General features: G+C 35.7%; 2 protein-coding genes across 2 annotated transcripts; both read left to right on the top strand.

The window, feature by feature from the left end:
* The first annotated feature begins 2,491 nt into the window (after positions 1–2,491).
* Positions 2,492–4,309, top strand: LOC132166718 (GDSL esterase/lipase 5-like). The gene is made up of 5 exons (XM_059577588.1): positions 2,492–2,765; positions 2,888–3,006; positions 3,100–3,330; positions 3,428–3,686; positions 3,767–4,309. Exons 1-5 carry the CDS (start codon positions 2,492–2,494, stop codon positions 4,090–4,092), a joined length of 1,209 nt encoding a protein of 402 aa, XP_059433571.1. The 3' UTR covers positions 4,093–4,309.
* A 3,019-nt stretch (positions 4,310–7,328) lies between these two features.
* Positions 7,329–19,611, top strand: LOC132165388 (phosphoinositide phosphatase SAC3). Its single transcript, XM_059575923.1, has 16 exons — positions 7,329–8,092; positions 8,762–8,966; positions 9,039–9,204; positions 9,844–10,066; positions 10,609–10,685; positions 11,052–11,239; positions 11,314–11,411; positions 11,725–11,858; positions 11,969–12,097; positions 12,361–12,736; positions 14,507–14,628; positions 15,303–15,416; positions 16,248–16,433; positions 17,796–17,966; positions 18,401–18,512; positions 18,885–19,611. Exons 1-16 carry the CDS (start codon positions 7,976–7,978, stop codon positions 19,002–19,004), a joined length of 2,538 nt encoding a protein of 845 aa, XP_059431906.1. The 5' UTR covers positions 7,329–7,975; the 3' UTR covers positions 19,005–19,611.
* Positions 19,612–19,818: the final 207 nt, after the last annotated feature.

The raw sequence follows: 19,818 nt of genomic DNA, 5'->3' as shown, positions 1-19,818 counted from the left end.
GCCACCGCAGGCCGAACGAGGGTGGTCCAACCACCCACAAACCCTGAACGAATTTTTATTTTTATTTTTTTTTAGTCATGGGCCATGGTATGGCTAATAGTCTGGACACCCAAACCTAGCAATTTTTTTTTTATTTTTAGTTTGAGTTGAGGTGTTGGGACCCGTAAACCGATATAGGGTGAACTTTTAGTAGCCCCAGGCCATTTCCAGGTTGGAGTGTGAAAGCCAACCCCAAACCTAAACAATTTTTTTTTTTTCTAATTTATTTTGTTTGGGGTGGCTTCGTCAGCGGGGGTGGTCCGGCCACCCCATAGTTATTTTTAAATTTTAAAATTTTTAATTATTTTTAAAGTATAAATAATATTTTTTTATTATTTATATTAATAGGACATATATATACCATTTATGGCCATAGGATCTCTTTAAAGAGATCTTGGCCATTAACTAAATACTTTCCCGTCTAAAATGGACTGGAAAGGATCCTAGTCCCCAATCACCTCAATCTCTTGTAACCTAGTCCCAAAAGGGTCAAAACCAAACCAAATTGCATTACTTTCTAGTTTTTATTTTAAAAGTAGGACTTTCTGTCTCTTTTTTATTTCTAAAATATTGTACATTTAAATTTATTATTTGATTAAAATTGAATAATAATTCAATAAATTCATCCAAATTTAACGATAATTTAAAAACCACCATCAATTTTGAACACAAAAGTCCTACTATAGGGACTTGGCACAAATTAAATTATTTGTGACTTCCATTAAGAAGATGAACACATCAATATAAAGCAACAAAATTGAGTGTTGTGAAAACACCAAATTTTTATCTTTCTCTTTTGATTTTTTTTCTTTTCTTTATTTCATGGTTTTTTGAATTATGTGGATGTGTCCTAACATTACTCTTAATGGAAGGCACAAAAAACTTGGTTTGTGCCAAGTTCCTATACAAGTTATTCTCATAACATTACTCTTTCATAAAATTTCACTTTGACCTACTATTCTTCTAATTACAATTTGGCCTCAACTTTCTATGGACAAAGATTTCCTCCAAACTTCTTTAACCTAGTCTATAAAAGTGACATGTGTTCCTTAAACATGTGAGATGCACATGTTTTTTTAATAGTAGGCACAAAATTTGAATAAATTTTATTAAAAATTCATGTGCATCTCACATGTTATTAAAAAAATTGACACATGTCATTTTTATAGACTAGGTTTAAGAAAATTATTCCAATTGAGTTTGGATCGAGTAAAACTTGAGAAGTGCTACACATCCCAAATTTTATTTCCAAAATTAGTTTTTAAATGATGTGTCACCATCTCATAAGATTTATTATTTTGGGAAGTATGTCACAAACTCATAGGATGATGACACATCATATGGGAACCAATTTTTATGAATAAAATTTGGGATGTGTAGCATTTCTTGTAAAACTTTGTTTGCTTTTTTTTTATTATTTTTTTATTATTATTATTTTTTTATTATCCTTTACTTTCTTTAATTCCATCCTAACCCCAAGCTTCTCTCAATTCTTATCCTCTTTTTATCCATATATTAAAATGAGGGTCACTACACTTGGCTTGATCGTCAATTTCTTTCTATAAATTATTTTCTTGCAAGTTACATTTGTCTTAATTGCATGGGAGCCCTACTAGAATAGGAATACGATGGAGCCCTTGGAACAAGATCGAACAGTACGAATAAGTAATCATACTCTCCATACTAATCTCTAGTTGAGGTTATGATTAATTGATTACTAACTAGCAGACAATTTTCGGATGATGACTGCAACGTAAAGAGTTACTAACAGACACCCTTTGGCTTATTATTGTTAGGAATAAGTTTACAAACCAATACCCAAATATACATACACTCAAAAAGATCAAAAAGAACAAAAGACAAGATTGAATTACAATATTTCAATATTGAAGAGAAAATATCAAGCTTCCCACTTGCTTATTCTTGTTAATTGCTTACTTAATCTAACGTACATAATATCCTTATATAAGGATTTCTTATATGTGAACACATACGTTACTAACTTACAAAAGTCAATAAAAGCAATTCATTAAGTTGCTACATATTAAAGCCTAAAATAGATGTGCCTAACTTGCTTACTAAAAATTAATAAAAGTTGCTCTAACAATTATAGTACTTAATACTATGGTTACAAAGTCCACAAAGGTGGCTAGCACTCAAGAGCTAAAACTAAAAATTGCAAAATTTATTAAGCTAATTAAAGTAAAAGTTGCGCCGAAATGCTATAATTAATTAGAAGGAAACATGTACACTTTATTGCATACTTTATTTGACTTTGCATTTTTATTTGCACTTCCAACAATTATTACAAGATAATATTGTGTAGTATATATCGAAAGTTTTGGAAGAGTTCGGTCGCCATATTTAATTAAGCCAAAATGATCTAACATACACTATAAATCACCACCTTAGCTTTGATTATATGCGATAAACTGCACTGCAGTCTTCCGAGATGGCAAGGCTAGTTTTTCACTTGGATTACTTCATCATCATCTGCATAACTCTAGCATTGTCAATCAGCTGCAGGGCATGTGGGAGTACAACATTGGAAAATACTAGACGTCCCTTCTTCATATTTGGAGACTCAACTGTTGATCCTGGCAACAATAATTACATCAACACCATTCCGGAAAACCAAGCAGATTACAAGCCATACGGACAGAATGGCTACTTCGGAGAACCCACAGGACGCTTTTCTGATGGCCGTGTGATTGTAGATTTCATAGGTAATCATTTAATCAAAGTAGTAAAATAGGAGTATAGCTCTAGCATTACTTCTCTTTTTTCATATATGCGCGCCAACAACCATCAAACTTACTGATCGAGCTTAATTATCTTGTTAATACAGCGGAATATGCAAAGTTGCCAATTATTGTTCCATTCTTACAACCTTCAGCTGTATTCATCAACGGTGTTAACTTTGCATCTGGTGGGGCTGGCATCCTCCCAGAAACCAATCAAGGACAAGTACAAAGAATTTTTTTTTTTTGACCATGATATGATTTGTGAGGAGGAAATGATCACTTTCTAAAGTAATGGCTTAATGTTGTACGTTATTAGGTGATTGATTTTCAGACCCAAATAAAAAATTTCGAAGAAGTTGAAAAATCATTAACACAAAAATTAGGAGATGCCAGTGCAAAGAAGCTGATCTCGGAAGCTGTTTACTTCATTAGCATCGGAAGCAACGACTATATGAGTGGTTATTTAGGTAATCCAAAAATGCAGGAATATTATAACCCTGCACAATATGTTGGGCTAGTAATTGGGAACTTGACTCAGGCAATTCAAGTAAGTTTTTTCCTTTACGAATGAATTAGAGAAGTGTTATTTCCTAAACTCGCATGCAATTGTAATTGACTAATTTTTCTTTGTATCTTTTATTCAGGTGCTGTATGAGAAAGGGGGTAGAAAATTTGGGTTTCTAAGCTTGTCTCCACTAGGTTGCTTACCAGCCCTTAGAGCTCTGAACCCCAAAGCCAGCGAGGGTGGTTGTTTTGAAGAAGCATGTGCACTAGCTGTAGCACATAATGATGCTTTAAAAGCTGTCCTGGCAAACCTTGAACATCTATTGAGAGGATTCAAGTACTGCAACTCCAACTTCTATGATTGGCTGCATGAGAGAATAAACAAACCCTCCAAATATGGTACGTGTGCCATGGCCATAATCTGCAATTAAATAGATTGGAATATTTCTAATTACAAGTCACAACTTTTGCTCGTGAAGGTTTCAAGGATGGAGTGAATGCATGTTGTGGAACCGGACCATATGGGGGCATCTTCACCTGTGGAGGCACAAAGAAGGTCCAAGATTACCAATTATGCGACGACGCCGGCGATTATGTATGGTGGGATTCTTTCCATCCAACAGAGAAAATCCATGAGCAATTTGCCAAGGCTCTCTGGAATGGACCCCCTTCCTCTGTTGGGCCATTCAACCTACAAGACCTCTTCCTTAGCAAAGAGAAGCTCACCAATATTGCTGATGAAGTTGATGACCCTGATAGCCAGCACTTCCCCTACGAAAGTCAGGATTACTTTCGGGCTCACTGATCCTATTTTCTGAGTGTCAACATGTTATTTGAGTAGTGCTTGTTTGTTAAACCAAAAGAAACTCTGGGTGTTCCCTTAGATGTCTAGTGATCAAACTGTACGTAATTCAAGAACCTTTGGCTGCACTGCTACCAATTGAGCTGGAAAGTGCAATCTCATGGATTTTGGACAACAAAATTATGTACTATTCCTACTTACTAAGCTCTAGTTTGATTAAGTACCCCACCCCCTTGAATTCTAGACCATAACATGTACTGAATCTTGGGGACAAAAATGGGTTATAATTTTCAAGACATTTTCCTCTCCAGGAAAGAAAGTTTTTCCAAATCTTTACTGATTAGACATACCCGCGGACAGCGGACTAAGTCCAACAAGTCTCAAAGCCAATCTTCTTGTTAATGATTACAATCCCCTAAACATAGAATATATTGACCGTATTTCAGCTTGAGAGGCTTGCGGCCACCCGATAGCCGCAGCCCCTGATCGGTCAAGAAGGCTGTAGCCTGTACTTTTATTTGGGCCACACGTATCATTAGCAATTAGACTCACCAACCCGAAACTCGTACGGAAGTGTTCGAAAATCCGAACACTTACCAGGTGACAAAATTCAATTGGGCCGGTTAATGTGAAAAGGATAAATAAATTGGAGAAATTTATGTTGTAAGCACACAGTGGCTGACCAGGAAATACGATTCTGCACGTGCGTGCGTTTAGAATGATCTACACATAATTGTGGATTAACAGAAATATATATATATATATATTTCTGTATATGGTTGAAATCAATAATTGTGCAAGTGGTATATTCTTCACGTGCCTGCAGCCCAAATGGCATATACTACAAGTATACAATTTCCCACAAGTATCTGGGCTATATTAATGGGATAGATATATTAATAATTTTGTTATTGGGATGGTTAGTAATTTAAATAATAACAGAATTTTTATGAGTATGGGTGAAACTAGGATATTAGATATGTGGGACAAAATTATTTAAAATAAATAAATAAATAAATTAAGAGAGTAAAAAATTAATTTTAAAAGTAAGTATTTGACAACCGAACCGGCCCATCCACCGCTCAAACAGGTAAGTCGCTTAGAAACTTTATGACATTTACTTTTCAAAACAATAAATTACTAAAAATTTATATCCATATTAATTATAATTCCAATTTTCCAAACCTCCGCCCCCACTCGCCCTGAGCAGTGAGCGTAGAAGGAAGGCAGATATTTTGTTCCTGGCACGCGTAAAGACTCTGTTGCCTCAGTCGCCATCAATTCATGTATTATTTTTATTTTTGACCTTTATCTTGTTTAATCACGTGTGTATATCATGTTGTTTTATTTATTGCTTCATAAATGCTTACCATCTTTTTCTACTCCTAGATGTTACCGGCAAATATTTTAAAAAAATTATTAAACGAATAGAATAGACATTAACCCATTTATAAATATAATCTCAAGTCTACCTTCAAAGAAGTACTACTCGAAAGAAACGTAAAATTAAAATTACAAAATATACATTCGTAGAGTACTAAAAAAAAACTTAAAAAATATTGTTTACACAATTTGGAAAAATTTCACATCGCTAATAAATCAAGATATATATTCTTCTTCTTTCACGTTGCAATTGCCAATTTGGTATTTTTTTATATATGCTCCTTTTTTTTGTTGTTAATTTTTTTTGCATCTTTTAATGATTTAGGAAATTGAGACGCAGTATAATCCCAAGGTAAATGGAAATCAATTATTGGCAGGCTGCCAGGTACCAATCGTGGGTGCAACTGCATGTGCGAATAAACACTTGGAGAACTGGTTTGGTTTGATGACTGCAGTACTGCACATCACCATATGATTCTTTTAAATGCAATGAAAGGCATTAGCAGATTATAAATTGCACAATCAATTTTCTGGTAAAGCCATTGAAGTCAAAGCTACGTGATCGCCTCAAGTTTCAATGAGTGACTCGGTCGAGGCACAACGTTTTGGTGGTTACAACTTAAAAAATTTAGACCACAAATCCACATATATATTGGGTCATGCCTCTTTTTACGACTAATAACCGGAAGGAAATGCTTTCAATTCATCCCAACTCTCTTTTATAAAAAGTTTTCTTCTTCTTTTCAAAGTACAAGTATTAATAAATAACTTAAAATATAAGACACTCACTAAATATTTAAAACCATTTTCACTTTTTTTCAAAATAAAAATAAAAATTACTTTCCAAAACACATTAATAAATGAAGCCTTGAAATTTCCTTAACAGCCTCGATCTATACTGAAACAAATGTTTCTTCTTGTGACACAAATATTGGAGAAGCTAGCTTTTCAATACAAGATTTGTCTGCGGTTAAAATAGCCATAGAAAAAGGGGACTCTCAAACAAACACAGTCACTTTACCTCATATTGAAATATCTCCACAATAATAGTCTCAGACATTTTTGGTATGCTTGTCTCTCTCAATGGTTGGTCGACCTCCAAGATTCACATGAGCATGAAATTTTCCAATCTCAGTTGAGCAAAATGGGTAGCTTTATTCAAATGTTTTGGTAGTATTTCCACTTTAATTTGTTTTTCCTAATCTTCCTCTTGATATTAGAAAGGATCCCTTCTAATTTATATTTTCTTTCTTTCATGGATCTAGATAAAATAAAAATAAATAAAAAACGAAAGGAAATGATTGTTCTTAATTAAGTTTCTTATGATATCTATTTATTTAGTTATATATAATGAAGAGTCTAATAATGGATCAATAGAGACACCAACATAAAAGCAATTTATTATCCCACAAACAGAATATTTAAATGATAAAGTTTCATTCAAAATAAATTGAGAAAGAGTTTTCTCAGTCTATTTAGATTTTAGACCAACAATCATGTATGTATCTAAAATACATGCTATTTTTATTAAATTAATAGATTGAGTTGAAAAAAATTTATCTAATCTAATTTAAATTTTTTTGTTTGTCTTTACTAAAAAGAATAAAGGAATAATAATGAGAATATTGATAAAAAAGTATGCCCAATAAATACGTGGAGAAGTTTGCCAAGTCCAGTTATATATTGTCCATATCACAAGAATTAGTAAGGCTTTTCTTCTGGGGAAGCAAAGACGAGTTAAAAAGGAACACGTTAAATGTCAATTAGGTTGGTGAAAAAAATAGCAATGATTAAAAATGGGAAATTCCGAAATTCGCAGAATATAAAAACAATAAGTATGAGTAATAATGTAATATGATTATTATGTGTGGATGGATCGGAGACCCAAGTTGTGGTGTTGATTTGATTTCATACATCTCTTTTGGATCTGAGCTTCTCCTTTCTCTGTGTGTGTCTGTGTATCTTTGAAAAACAACAACAGCTTCATATAAATAACACCGCCAATTATTAGCTGCTCCCTCTTTCTGGTTTGGAACCTCCCATCTCTTTCCTGCTCGGATCTTTTCCAACCTCCATCATCGTCTTTCTCTCTATATCCGTACACACATATATATATATACGTATATATTCCGTAAATATATATATTTTTGGTAAATATTCGATCTCTCTCTCTCTCTCTCTCTGCCTTGCTTTATTTGATTCCGTTGCCTTCCCCTTGATTAAAGATCTCAGTCTCTCTTGCCAAATAGGAGCGTTGGCTGGGAATGGAAGGAAAGGAGTTGGTGTTGGAATTGTAAAGGAATAAGAATAAAAGGAAGAAATAGTAATAGTAATAGTAATAGGGGAAGAGGTCAAAGAGCATGTTGTATTTGAAGCAGCCGAATTCTATTCACTCCATTGTATGCGAGACTTATTCCAACATAAAAGCATGCCATTCCAAGAGTAATCCCTGAGCCTGAGCCGGAGGCTCGGGGAGGGGGTTGATCTGGAACAAATTGTATCAATGGCGTCGCCAGAGAATGGGCCGTCCCTCTCTTCCTCTGCCGCTGATGACGAATCCTTTTGTCCTCCTCCTGCCCACCCTTGTATGCACAAATTCAGGCTCTACGAGACTCGATCGGTAATCTCTCTCTCTCTCTCTCTACTTTCTTCCCCGTATGCATTTTATATATATATATATATATACATCTCTTCTCTTCCAGACGAATTTGGTTTAATTTAGCACTTGGTTTTGTTCCGCTACATTATCAAATTCGGTGTTCAAATGTCATGTTTAAAAGCAAGTGTAACTTGTTCTTGGATAGTGTTTCTACTAGAACTAGAACAAGTATTAGAGGTTTAGCTGGTTGGCGCATTTTTCATATCTTGTTGGATTGGGGGAAAGAAGAGTGTGGGGTGTGTGGGGGGAGGGGGGGTTTGGAGTCTATGGTTGAGTTGAGTTCACAATCGTCAGCTACTGAATTTTTTTCTTACTCCTTTTTACTAATTATCTTCTATGAAATGATAGCTGCCATTTTGATATGCTTATTACCATTTGGGAACAATCTTGTTCAGCTTATGGCACTTCTCAATCATTAGGCCTTAATTTATTTATTTAACATATGATAGAAGAACTTTTCTTTATGAAGATATATATTTATCGGCAGCATATCGTCATCTTCGCCTATTTATAATATGTGAAATATTTGGTTAGCATGAAAGATACCCTTTAACTGGTTTATTGTGCGTTGCAGAAACTTGTTATGGACAAACAGACTTATGATAATACTTGCTATGTTTTGTGCTGCAGAACTTTTACATGATAGGAAGGGACAAGAGTAGAACATACTGGAGAGTGCTAAAGATTGACCGGTTGGATCCATCAGAGCTAAACGTCCGTGAAGATTCGACCACATATACGGAAAGTGAGTGTTCTGATCTGTTGAGGCGGATAGATGAAGGGAACAAATCGACGGGTGGACTAAAGTTTGTCACTACTTGTTACGGAATTGTTGGTATGTGGACTGAAGTGCATCTTATTAAATTATCAATGTTATAATAGTGCTCATAGTGCTTTTCTGTTTCAGGGTTCATCAAATTTTTGGGGCCTTATTACATGTTGATTATCACAAAAAGAAGACAGATTGGTGCAATCTGTGGTCATAATGTATATGCAATCTCCAAGAGTGCGATGATTCCGCTTCCAAATTCTACTGTTTGGTCCAGTATCGCTAATTCTAAGAATGAGAACAGGTTTTAGTTCCTTTTGCATGTAAATGTATTTTTTCCATGGTACTTGTGAAGAGAACCATGAGTGTTACTCGGCTTTGTATCTGTATTTTGTGAAAGTTAAGTGTTTCTGTTGTGATTCTTCCATTCTTAATTTCCCTTCAACTGTTTGGGAACAAGCTATCTCACTTTGGAATACATTCTCATATTGCTAGACAATTTTTATGTGCTTCAAATGTATAAGTTCGAGCATAATAGTTTTATGAATACAAGAATATGGTTTGAAAATGTTAAATGAATATCTTTTTGTTGGCACCATGGAAATATTTTATTCCTTCCTAGTTTTAGTCTTTCTTAGAGATATCATGAATTGGATTGGTTAATTATCAAGTTAAATTAATTGTTTCATCGTTGATTGGTTTGAATTTTTTGAGGCTATATATTGTTGAAGTTCTGCAAATTACAAGTGAAGCTTGATATGTTTTGAGTTGTGTGTATCCATCTATATATAAAAAACCGAGTTTCAAGAGGAACAACCATTATTTTTTCTCATGATAGTTGCTTATTTAAATGTACATCTTTCTTCTTAACCAATTGTTCTTGCTCCAAACTTTGTTGGTATTGCTGCTAACTTTTTTATTCTATGTTGGATTGATGGCTTAGATACAAGAAGCTCCTATGCATGGTGGATCTCACAAAGGACTTCTTTTTTAGCTACTCATACCATGTTATGTGTAGTCTTCAAAAGAACTTGTGTAATAAGGAGACTGGCCCGGTTCTCTATGAAACAATGTTTGTCTGGAATGAGTTCTTGACTCGGGGAATCCGGAATCACCTCCAGAATACTTTTTGGACAGTTGCTTTAGTATATGGCTTTTTTATGCAGGTAAGGAATTCATAATGTTTTTGATGATTGGACTATAATAAATAAGTTAGGGTGGATGAAGGAATTGATCATTATGTTAACACAACTCTTTTATAGCTGTTGCAATATTTCTTTTCTATTCCAAAGTTTCTTGGAATTTCATGGACTCTTTTATGCGTACGAGTACTGACATTAACATCGATTTTTAAATCCTTAGAACTTTAATTTTACCTACTTCTGATGCTGTTATTGTAAGATTTAATTCATTACTTAAGGTCTTTCTCTTTGAAAATGAGATCATTTAGTACTTTCCTCTTTATTGTCTATTTGATTCTACTGGTCTTCTAAACATGCTTTTGTTCTTTTGAGTTAGTCTTATGAAGTGGGTGTAATGCAGATGGATGATATTTTGGGATGTACCTGTGCAACTGATTATTGTTATTACTGGTTTAGTAAATTCATTGAAACTTATTGAATCTGTTCATTTCTAATGTTGCCTGCCCAACTATACAGATAATAACTATTGTAGATTTCTCTGATGGATTCTTGCTATTTGAATTTAGGCTAAACTTTCTCTATCTGGACGAGAGTTCAAACTGACCCTCATTGCGAGACGTTCTCGTCACTACGCGGGCACCAGGTAGGAGTACATGCAGACTTATTTTCCTGTATACACTATGTGCTTGGCATGGGATGGATACATGCATGAGAAAATCACTTTTTTCTCCATTTATCAATGATTTTACATTATTACTATAACATTTGAGAAAACTTGGACCACTCTTTCTCAATGTTCTTTAGGATTGCACTGTTGTAATACTTCCTGGATTCAAACTGCTTATATGGTTTTAAAACCTTCCACAAGAATTGGATACTGTGTTCTCTGGTTACCATTTTTAAATAATAAAGATGATGTAATATGGTTAAGCTTGGGACTTTATTTATATTCTCAGTTGACTCCACATAACATATGAAGCCTCTCACTTATTGTTTACTTCTTATTTAGGTATCTGAAACGGGGTGTAAATGAGAAGGGCAGAGTTGCTAATGATGTCGAGACAGAACAGATTGTGTTTGAGGATGTTCCAGAAGGTTTTCCCATGCAAATAAGCTCTGTTGTCCAGAACCGAGGTTCAATCCCTCTTTTCTGGTCACAGGAAACTTCACGCATGAATATTAAACCAGACATTATATGTACGTCCTTGCATAAGTACTAGCTGCTGAGTGTTTGTCATATATTCCTTTAACTGACTTTTGCTCTTTTCCAGTGTCAAAGAAGGACCAAAATTATGAAGCCACCAGACTTCATTTTGAAAACCTTGCCAATAGATATGGAAACCCCATAATTATTTTGAATTTGATTAAGGTGAGTTTCTTTATTTGATTGATGGGTTTAGTATTTTTCATCATCAGTCGCATTCATTGCCTTCACATCATCACCATCACTATCATCTTTTTTTTTTCTTCATATATTGTTGGAGATTACCTCAAGGAAAAGATATTTATAGTCAATGAAAGTTGGGTTGCGCTTGTATACATCCTATGTACTTGGGTTGTGACTTTGCGCTCTTTAATGATATCTCGTTTACTTATAAAAAATAATATACTTGATTGTTTGTATTTGATGTATTATTTTTAACGTCCCTCGCGCTTGCTTTTTGAATTTTGGCAATCAATAGGCACACGAGAAGAGGCCTCGAGAGTCCATTCTTCGTGCAGAGTTTGCTAATGCAATTGATTTCGTTAATAAACATTTGTCAGGGGAGAACCGTCTTAGGTTTCTTCATTGGGATCTACATAAACATTCTCGGAGGTATATGTCTAACACACTCAGTTCTTGTCCCTTTGTTCTTTCAGATAATGCTATTTCTTTAAACTTTGGCTTCTACTGAAAATCATTTCTTCCCCCCCACCCATTTCCAGCAAAGCTACAAATGCTTTGATACTTCTGGGCAAAGTGGCTGCAAATGCATTGACGCTAACAGGATTCTTTTATTGCCAAGTAACACCAGTCTTTAGGCATGAAGGGTGTCTAAGATGGCTTTCCTCTGAGTAAGCATTTTTCCATCTCATCCCAGTATCTTCCTGAATCCTTTTTGTGATTTTGATCAGCATGACTCTTCATGCATTCTTAAGACTTGCAGAAAGGAAATTAATAAAACTTGGACATGGAAAGCAAGGGCGTAGATTTTTTTTTTTCCAATGATCATCTGGTCATTTCATCAAATGTAATAATTAAGACTGGCTACTTTACATGTTTTCTACTAATGCTTTTCTTATCTGATGGTGTGGCTGGCATTTCAAATTTGATGCAGGAATGTGGACAATAGTAAATTTTTTCCCCAGAGACACTGCAACAATGATAACGGGGATGCTGATAACCTAGAGAGAAAACTCAGTGGTGGTAATAATGGTGCTACTAGTGTTGCTAATGGGTATCACTCTGTCAAGCCATCCATGTTCCAAAAGGGGGTGCTCAGGACCAATTGTATTGATTGCCTGGATCGTACAAATGTTGCACAATATGCTTATGGATTAGTAGCTCTTGGGCACCAGCTTCATGCTCTTGGAGCCAGAGACAACCCAAAGATAGATCTTGATGCTCCTTTGGCAGATGATTTGATGGGGTTTTATGAGAGAATGGGTGACACGCTAGCTCATCAATATGGTGGCTCAGCCGCTCACAATAAGGTAATTCTCACCTTTGATGCTCCTTCTATGTGCATAGTGCTTAGTACTTTCATAACCTTAAGTGTGATGTGTTGAAATTATGTATAACCTTCTTTCCTTTTATTTCTGCCATCCCAAATTCGATCATACAGAATTACTGGGTTACAGTGTCACTTTAAAAATTGTTCTATTGGTCTAGGGTTTGTCTATGTTAATCCATTGAGATGCTGAATGTGCTAAATTTTCAACTGACAAATCCAACTTCTTTAAAAGTTAATCCATTTCGAGATTAGTCTGATCCAATTGATAGCTTGTATGTTCCTAAATATAACATAATATCAACCATTATGTTACCCCAGAACTAATGGGGGATGTAAATTCTGTATATGGCATTAGATAAGGTTGTGTTTCTTTTCAAAGAAGATACATTTTGTAACTTCACTAGGAGATGAAAAAAACTACATTGTCACTGCCACTCCTAAAATCGAGGAAAATCCAAAAAATCTACCCAAGAGAAGGATAAGCTGCAAGAGGAATCCTTCCAAGGATGACCTTTAAATGTCCTACCAGTCGTCTCCCTCCAAACACACCACACTAGGCATAAAGGAATAGCCTTCCCAAATCTCACTACTACGATGCCTACTAAATTGCTCTGTCCAACTAGCCAACTTGTTGGCCATCGACCTGGGCATATACCCAATTTATCCCAAACAAACTAAATACAAGCGACCTACACACTCTAGTCAAATTGCAATGGAGTAAAAGATGGTCCACAGTCAAATCTTTCTCGATCTTGTGTCTCACTTATTACTTTGTAAATGTTTCATCTCTGAGCTCCTTCTATATATGTTCCGTAGTCGAGTCAAATTTTCTCTATAATATGGATTGATTTTCTCTTTTGTTGATTATTAGGGTTGGAGTTGTTTCATTATTGATTCATTTAACCATATGCAATGTTGTTAGACCACTTGGGATTTCCAGTGGACCAATGAAGAGAAGAATTGTTTCCTTGTTAAATCGATCCAGATATGTGGGATATACCCCAAGTTAGACTGGATCTGATTTGATCACGGGCCTAGTTAGTCAGAAGTTCATCCTACTGAGTCTCCTGGTGTGAGAATATCGTTTTAGTGGCAATCAAGAACTGGGCAGGCTTCAAAATTATATTATGGATCAAATAGTTTGCTTTGGAGATCTGTTCTGGTTTGTTTCTGGGAAGAGACATCTATATTTTCAGAACTTTAGAATTGTGGGGTTCTAAGCTACACTTGTCTTCAATAGGAAGGGGCTGTTGTTCTTGGCAAGACCAGCTCCATGTAATGGTGAACACGTGCATTTAGTGTTTGTGCTTAATACTAAAACGTAATTCATGCCTGGTTATCAATTTTTGAACTAAATGTGGCTGTTTCACGCTCAACACAGAAGTTATCAGAATGAGGGTTCACAAGATTTGAACTAAAGAACAACTAGACTTCATACTAAGATGGTGAACGCTAAGCATAAGTTGTTAGGAAACTGTTGCACACTTATAACACTAATAGCTATGCTCATAATTTGGATGTAAACTGGAACAATAGCCTTTGGGGATTTGATGGTGATTTATGCAGTCTAGTTTGACATGGTTACTGGTTAGGTACCTGGTTCTGTATCAATCCATTGACACTTCTACGGGTATTAACTATGTTAACTGCCTTTTTTTTATAACTATGTTAACTACATTGCCTAAGTAATCATGTAAATCTTTACTAATGTGCTTCACTTGTTTACTTTTTCAATTTTCTGACGCCATAGATATTCTCTGAGAGAAGGGGTCAATGGAGAGCGGCAACCCAGTCTCAAGAATTCTTCAGAACTCTTCAACGGTATTACAGCAATGCTTATATGGATGCAGAGAAACAAGATGCAATTAATGTGTAAGTCTTGCATTTGAAACCTTTTATTACTTTCTAGGAGCCAGTTGTACACTTCTTTACAAATTGGAAATATATGTCAGGGTGATTTTCTAGTTGGGGCATCTGTTTTCAGTGTTTGGCACTATCTTGGCTCAAATAACATAACTTCACTCCTCTTGCCTGTTCTAAGTATAGATTCTGTGGCAGTGGGATGAGGGTTAGAGAGTGGCATTACTACAATTCCATTACGTACTGGCCTTTGGGATAACTAGTAATTTAATATGGTATCAGAGTTGAGATTCTGAATTTGAACCCTGTGCCCATAATTTATCGCCCATTTCAAAATATTTCACGTGTTAGGTCTCACTTATTGAAGAGAAATTTGAGCTTACACGTGAGGGGAATGTAGATTATTAATTCATTGATTAAATACATCATTTTCTATTTGCTTAAGCTTTTGGGACAATTTGTGATTTAATAGACCTAATCTCATTGGTATCAAGTCAAGAAAGAGTTGGAGGTGGTGTTGGCATTTGGGGTGGGTTTATTCCTTGTTTTTTATCCCACTTCTACCATTTTTGAAAAAATAAAAAAAGGAGAAACAAATATGATACAGCTAATTCCTTTTGCTTTTACTTCAGGTGTAAAAGTTTGCAATTTGTATTACAGTTTTTTTATTCCAATAACTTGTGCAGATTCCTGGGGCACTTTCAGCCGCAACAGGGCAAACCTGCTCTCTGGGAACTGGATTCAGACCAGCACTGTGATGCTGGGAGGAATGGGCATGCAAATGTGGCTGAAGATGGAAGGTAAGTAGCTGGCTAAATTCTGAATCTCTAGTTTCACTTGATCTCTTTCTTTTAAGAAGCATTCTTGAAGAGGCTTGGCTTGATACTCAATGACTGCTAATATATCAACTTGTGAGAACTGAGGTCAAAAGTTGGTGCTTCAAATATACTTCATATCATTAACAGCATATGATTTTGATAAGAGGCATATAGGGTATACTTTTCAGTTATCGCTTATTGTACTATGAGGTAATCGCTGATAAGAATTTTGGGCCTAAGGCATTAATAGAACCAGTTGCACCGTGCTCTAGGGTGAGTTATGTGGTACCTCTTGAGTGGGGGCTTTTTGGTGTACCACCTTTGTACTGGAGCCTTGTTTGTTCTATCTTCTTTTCTTGAATGTAATTTTACTCATAAAAATGATTCAATTGTCAAGTATAGAATGGAAAATAGTAAATCTTTTCCAAGATTGCAATGATTTAGTGGTTAAGATTCCACATGCTTAAAGGGAAGGCAATAGAACAGTTGATTATTTGACTAAAATAGGACATGATATTCAAGAAAATAAATTTTGTATCATGGTTTTCCGAGAAATTTGACTAGAAAATATTATGGATTGTTCTCTTTGAAGTTCGTGCCCGTCTTAATTTTCTCTCTACCCCCCCCCCCTCTCCCCCAAAAAAAAAAGAAAAAAGGCTGAATGCTTTTATAGATTGCTGGTTTTTCTAATGGTTATGCATACTTCATGGATTGCTGAACTGCGAACAGTTATGCTTGCTTTAACCAATATATCTTTTACTGACATTTGATGCTACTGAGTATTTGACGCGTGTTGAGTTATGTATTTTCTAGGTCAATTTTCAAACGATCCTTATCAGACGGGAACATTCTTCAAGAAAGCAGCTCACCTGTGTCAGCCACAAAAGAGAAGCATATTTCTAACTCAGTTTTGTCTGATCTATCACAAGGAGCGAACAACTTTCTATCTGAGTCATCACCAGAAATATCAACTTGTGAGAGTGAAATAGCTTTTTCAAGGTTTGGTTACATCATTTTGCCTTTGTTGGATTCAATAAAGTCCGTGTTCGATTAGTTGACCTGCTTTTTTCCTTTTTCTTATTTCCTTAGTGAGTACTTTTTTTAGATTGAAAAAGAAAAGAAAAAAATACTTTCCTGCTCAGCTGCACTTTTAAGTTCAGTTGACGTGTAAATTTCTCTTACAAAAAAAAAAGGGTGTAAATTTGAGCTTTAAAAGTCTTTTGCCTAGCAGGTTCTATTAACGGAAGTACAGCTATGTTGTCTTGTTAGTAAATGGCTATACAATGAAAGTTATCACAGCAGTCACTCTATCAGTGTCATTCAATTAGTTTAGTTTCTTTTGCCTTGATTCAATGAAGTAGTCTGGATACATGTTCCTTGTGTTGCTTAGTAACGGCATGGTACCGCAAATTTGTGGCTGTTTTAAGCTTTCCAAATGAATTGATTCGAGGAAAATCAATACACCAACTAATGTATGGGAATTTTGTGAAATATGAGTCAGTCCTTGCTTCCTATATTCTAGCATTCTGTCCTCTGGGACTAGGGTTCTTTTGGTTTCTTTGCATATTACAATGGTATGACCTATTTGTTGGATCCAATAACTGGGGTTGAGTTGAAAATTTCATTACATGTATATGAATCATTTAGTAGCAGCAGGTAATAATGCTATGGAACTAGGGGTTTTAGGGTCTGCTTTTGGAGATTGAAGGATGGATGATATTTTCATGTTTAGCTCCACAGTCCGTCATCTTGGGAAGAAATCTAGAGCCCAGAAAATTAGAGAAACATCCCCTACCCAACCCAGTCATGCACGCATACAGACATGACACATGCAAACAGAATGGCTGGATGGTGGTAGTTGGAGCAGGTTCAGGGTAAAAGAAAAAACTTATAAATCCTCAAATATTTGACCAGAAAATATTGGGTGGGACTGGATTTTCTGGCTTGGTGGGCGTCAAATAATTGTCAAAGCTTTGCCAAAATACAGTCCAGTTTGTCAGATTGGTGGCAGGCACATGATTAGATCCATTGGATCTGATTGGATAGAGAATTTTTTACATTGGTTTTGTGTTGAACATGTTTGAGGGTTACAAAATAGCTATTTTGATTTTGTTGATTACTTTGTCTCACAAGACAACCTGTATTGACTCCTCCACCGTATCTCTTTGAATAAGTATGTATTTAGTTAGTCTTACCATCTAATTTTGTTTATTTAGCAATTAATTGGGTGATATTACCATTTGTTATATTCATAATGAACGGATTATATGCTGCAAGGTTTTGTTTTGGGGTACATTATCTGTAAGTTCCACATGATTCCTTACCTGATTTGACTCGTCCCCCGTGGGTGTCTTTGTGTAGGTATACTCCCTCAATGCCTCGCAGGCAGCTTTTTGGAGATGTGCAAAGAGATCAATGCATTGAGACCGATCATATTTACCTCTCGGAACATATGTTCAACTGCTCAAATTTTCTTGACCTTGACTGGTTATCTTCCTCTGGGAATTCATGTGAGGAAGAGCAATTCGAGAGGTAATTTTTATTTAGCTCTAAGAAAGTGACAATCTTGTTTGTAAAATATTGGAAAAGCCCAAACATAAAGAGAGCCACCTAAGCATGAAAAGGTTAGTGCAACGATCCCAAATTTTTTTTCGTAAAAATCCCAGATGGTATATAAAAAAGGTTTTGAAGTTAGGATCATATCTAAATTACCCTTCCCAGTGCCCAACTTTGGAAGGATAGATACTTGGTAATGGCCAGTTTTTTAAATAAATCAGTTGCTGTTTGATTCTCATTACTAGTGTGATTACTTATAGTTTTGGTAACAAGGATGTTGTATGACATTTGAATATTAACTGTGCCCTTCTGCGCGTTGCTTGAATATACATTATTTATCAAAAAAAAAAAAAATGACATTTGAATATTAACTGAAGAAGTTCAGTTCCCTCCATAAAAAATGGCCGCAGGTCATCAATACTCACATACTCTCCAGTTGCTGGGCTTTCGTCAGAAAATGTTGTCAATGGAGTGATGGGAGAAACTACCCCCTCCTCAAGTGAATATGCATCCAGCATGAAAGTAAGTACTCTCCTTTGGATGTTAGTAGTCTTTATGTAAAACTGTTATTTTGTTCTGTATGGAGACAGGATCTTAGCTAAAAGTTGTAGTACCGTATGAATTGTACATGCACTGATGGAAGATTAGTAGATACACTCAAGTATCTCATTTGCAGCCGTCTCTTTGATTGTTATCTTTCTTTCAATGAAAAATACAGTGATCAAGGAGTGTTATTTTGAATGGTTGTTGGAGGGAGAAACAATTAGTTATAGTTTTTTGAGACTTGATTGAGGTGTGAACCCAATTTCATATTTGGTAGTTATACAACAAAACCCAGAATGAGCAGGGTGATATGTTCTAATGTTGCTTATTTTCCTGTGCCATGTCATGTAGGGAAGGGAGCGTACTGGAACAGAGCTATCCTTGGGTGGAGCACTGAGTTCCGAAGTTCTGGAGGATTTTTCAGATAGCTTTGTGGACTGGGTGAACCACGGAGAGACACTCTGCCATTGAAGTTAGGCTAATTGTTTTGTTATTCCACCTAGTTCGGTATATTCCCACTCTCTGTATCTCAGGTTGCTGTAACAATGCTGATCCACGGAGAAGAGACAGTAGAGAGTATAGCAAGGGTAGCAGGAAGAGAGAGAGAGAGAGAGAGAGAGAGCGGTGCTTCTTATAAGATGTTCTCCCAATAATCAATCTGTCATAGCCCTGTCTACGACTAACGGCATTAAATTCCATCGGAGAAACCCCAGTCAAAACAAAACACGATACCAACGTGCAGTAGTAGTAGTAAATAGGCAACAGTTAAAAATTCTTTTTGGAGCTCATTGTTTTCTTCCTCCCCTTGGACTCCGTAGGTCTCGCTCCTGTAAATATTATCAGCTCCACTTTTTAGAATTGCAGGTCAATTGATTCTTTATGTTATTTGTGGTGAAGCATGCATGCGATCCAGGTGCTTGGAGGAAAGTCCTATAGCATTGTAGCAACTCCCGTCGCTTGAGCTGTCTAGCCGTAGAGCCTGGAGATCGAGCTCGTGTAGACCTACTTATCTACACTTTTTTGTTCATTTGACGGACGTGTCTTTTTAAGCCAGGCTTTTTTGTAAGTTTTTGCACCATCCATTGTAAACTGCAGGCACAAGAAATCTGGTAAAAGTTAATACATAAATAATGAAGAAATGAAAGAAGTATAATAAAATTATAATATTCTCAAATGACCCAATTGGACTTTTTTTTCCCTTTATATGTAAGAGGTCAAAATTTGGATGTGGGAGACATCAGGATAGCTTAAAACATAAGAAGAATGTACGAAGAGAACATGATTA

The sequence above is a fragment of the Corylus avellana genome, chromosome ca11, assembly GCF_901000735.1.
Source record: "Corylus avellana chromosome ca11, CavTom2PMs-1.0".
Taxonomy (NCBI): Eukaryota; Viridiplantae; Streptophyta; class Magnoliopsida; order Fagales; family Betulaceae; genus Corylus; species Corylus avellana.
This window is presented reverse-complemented; position numbering and strand designations above follow the sequence as displayed.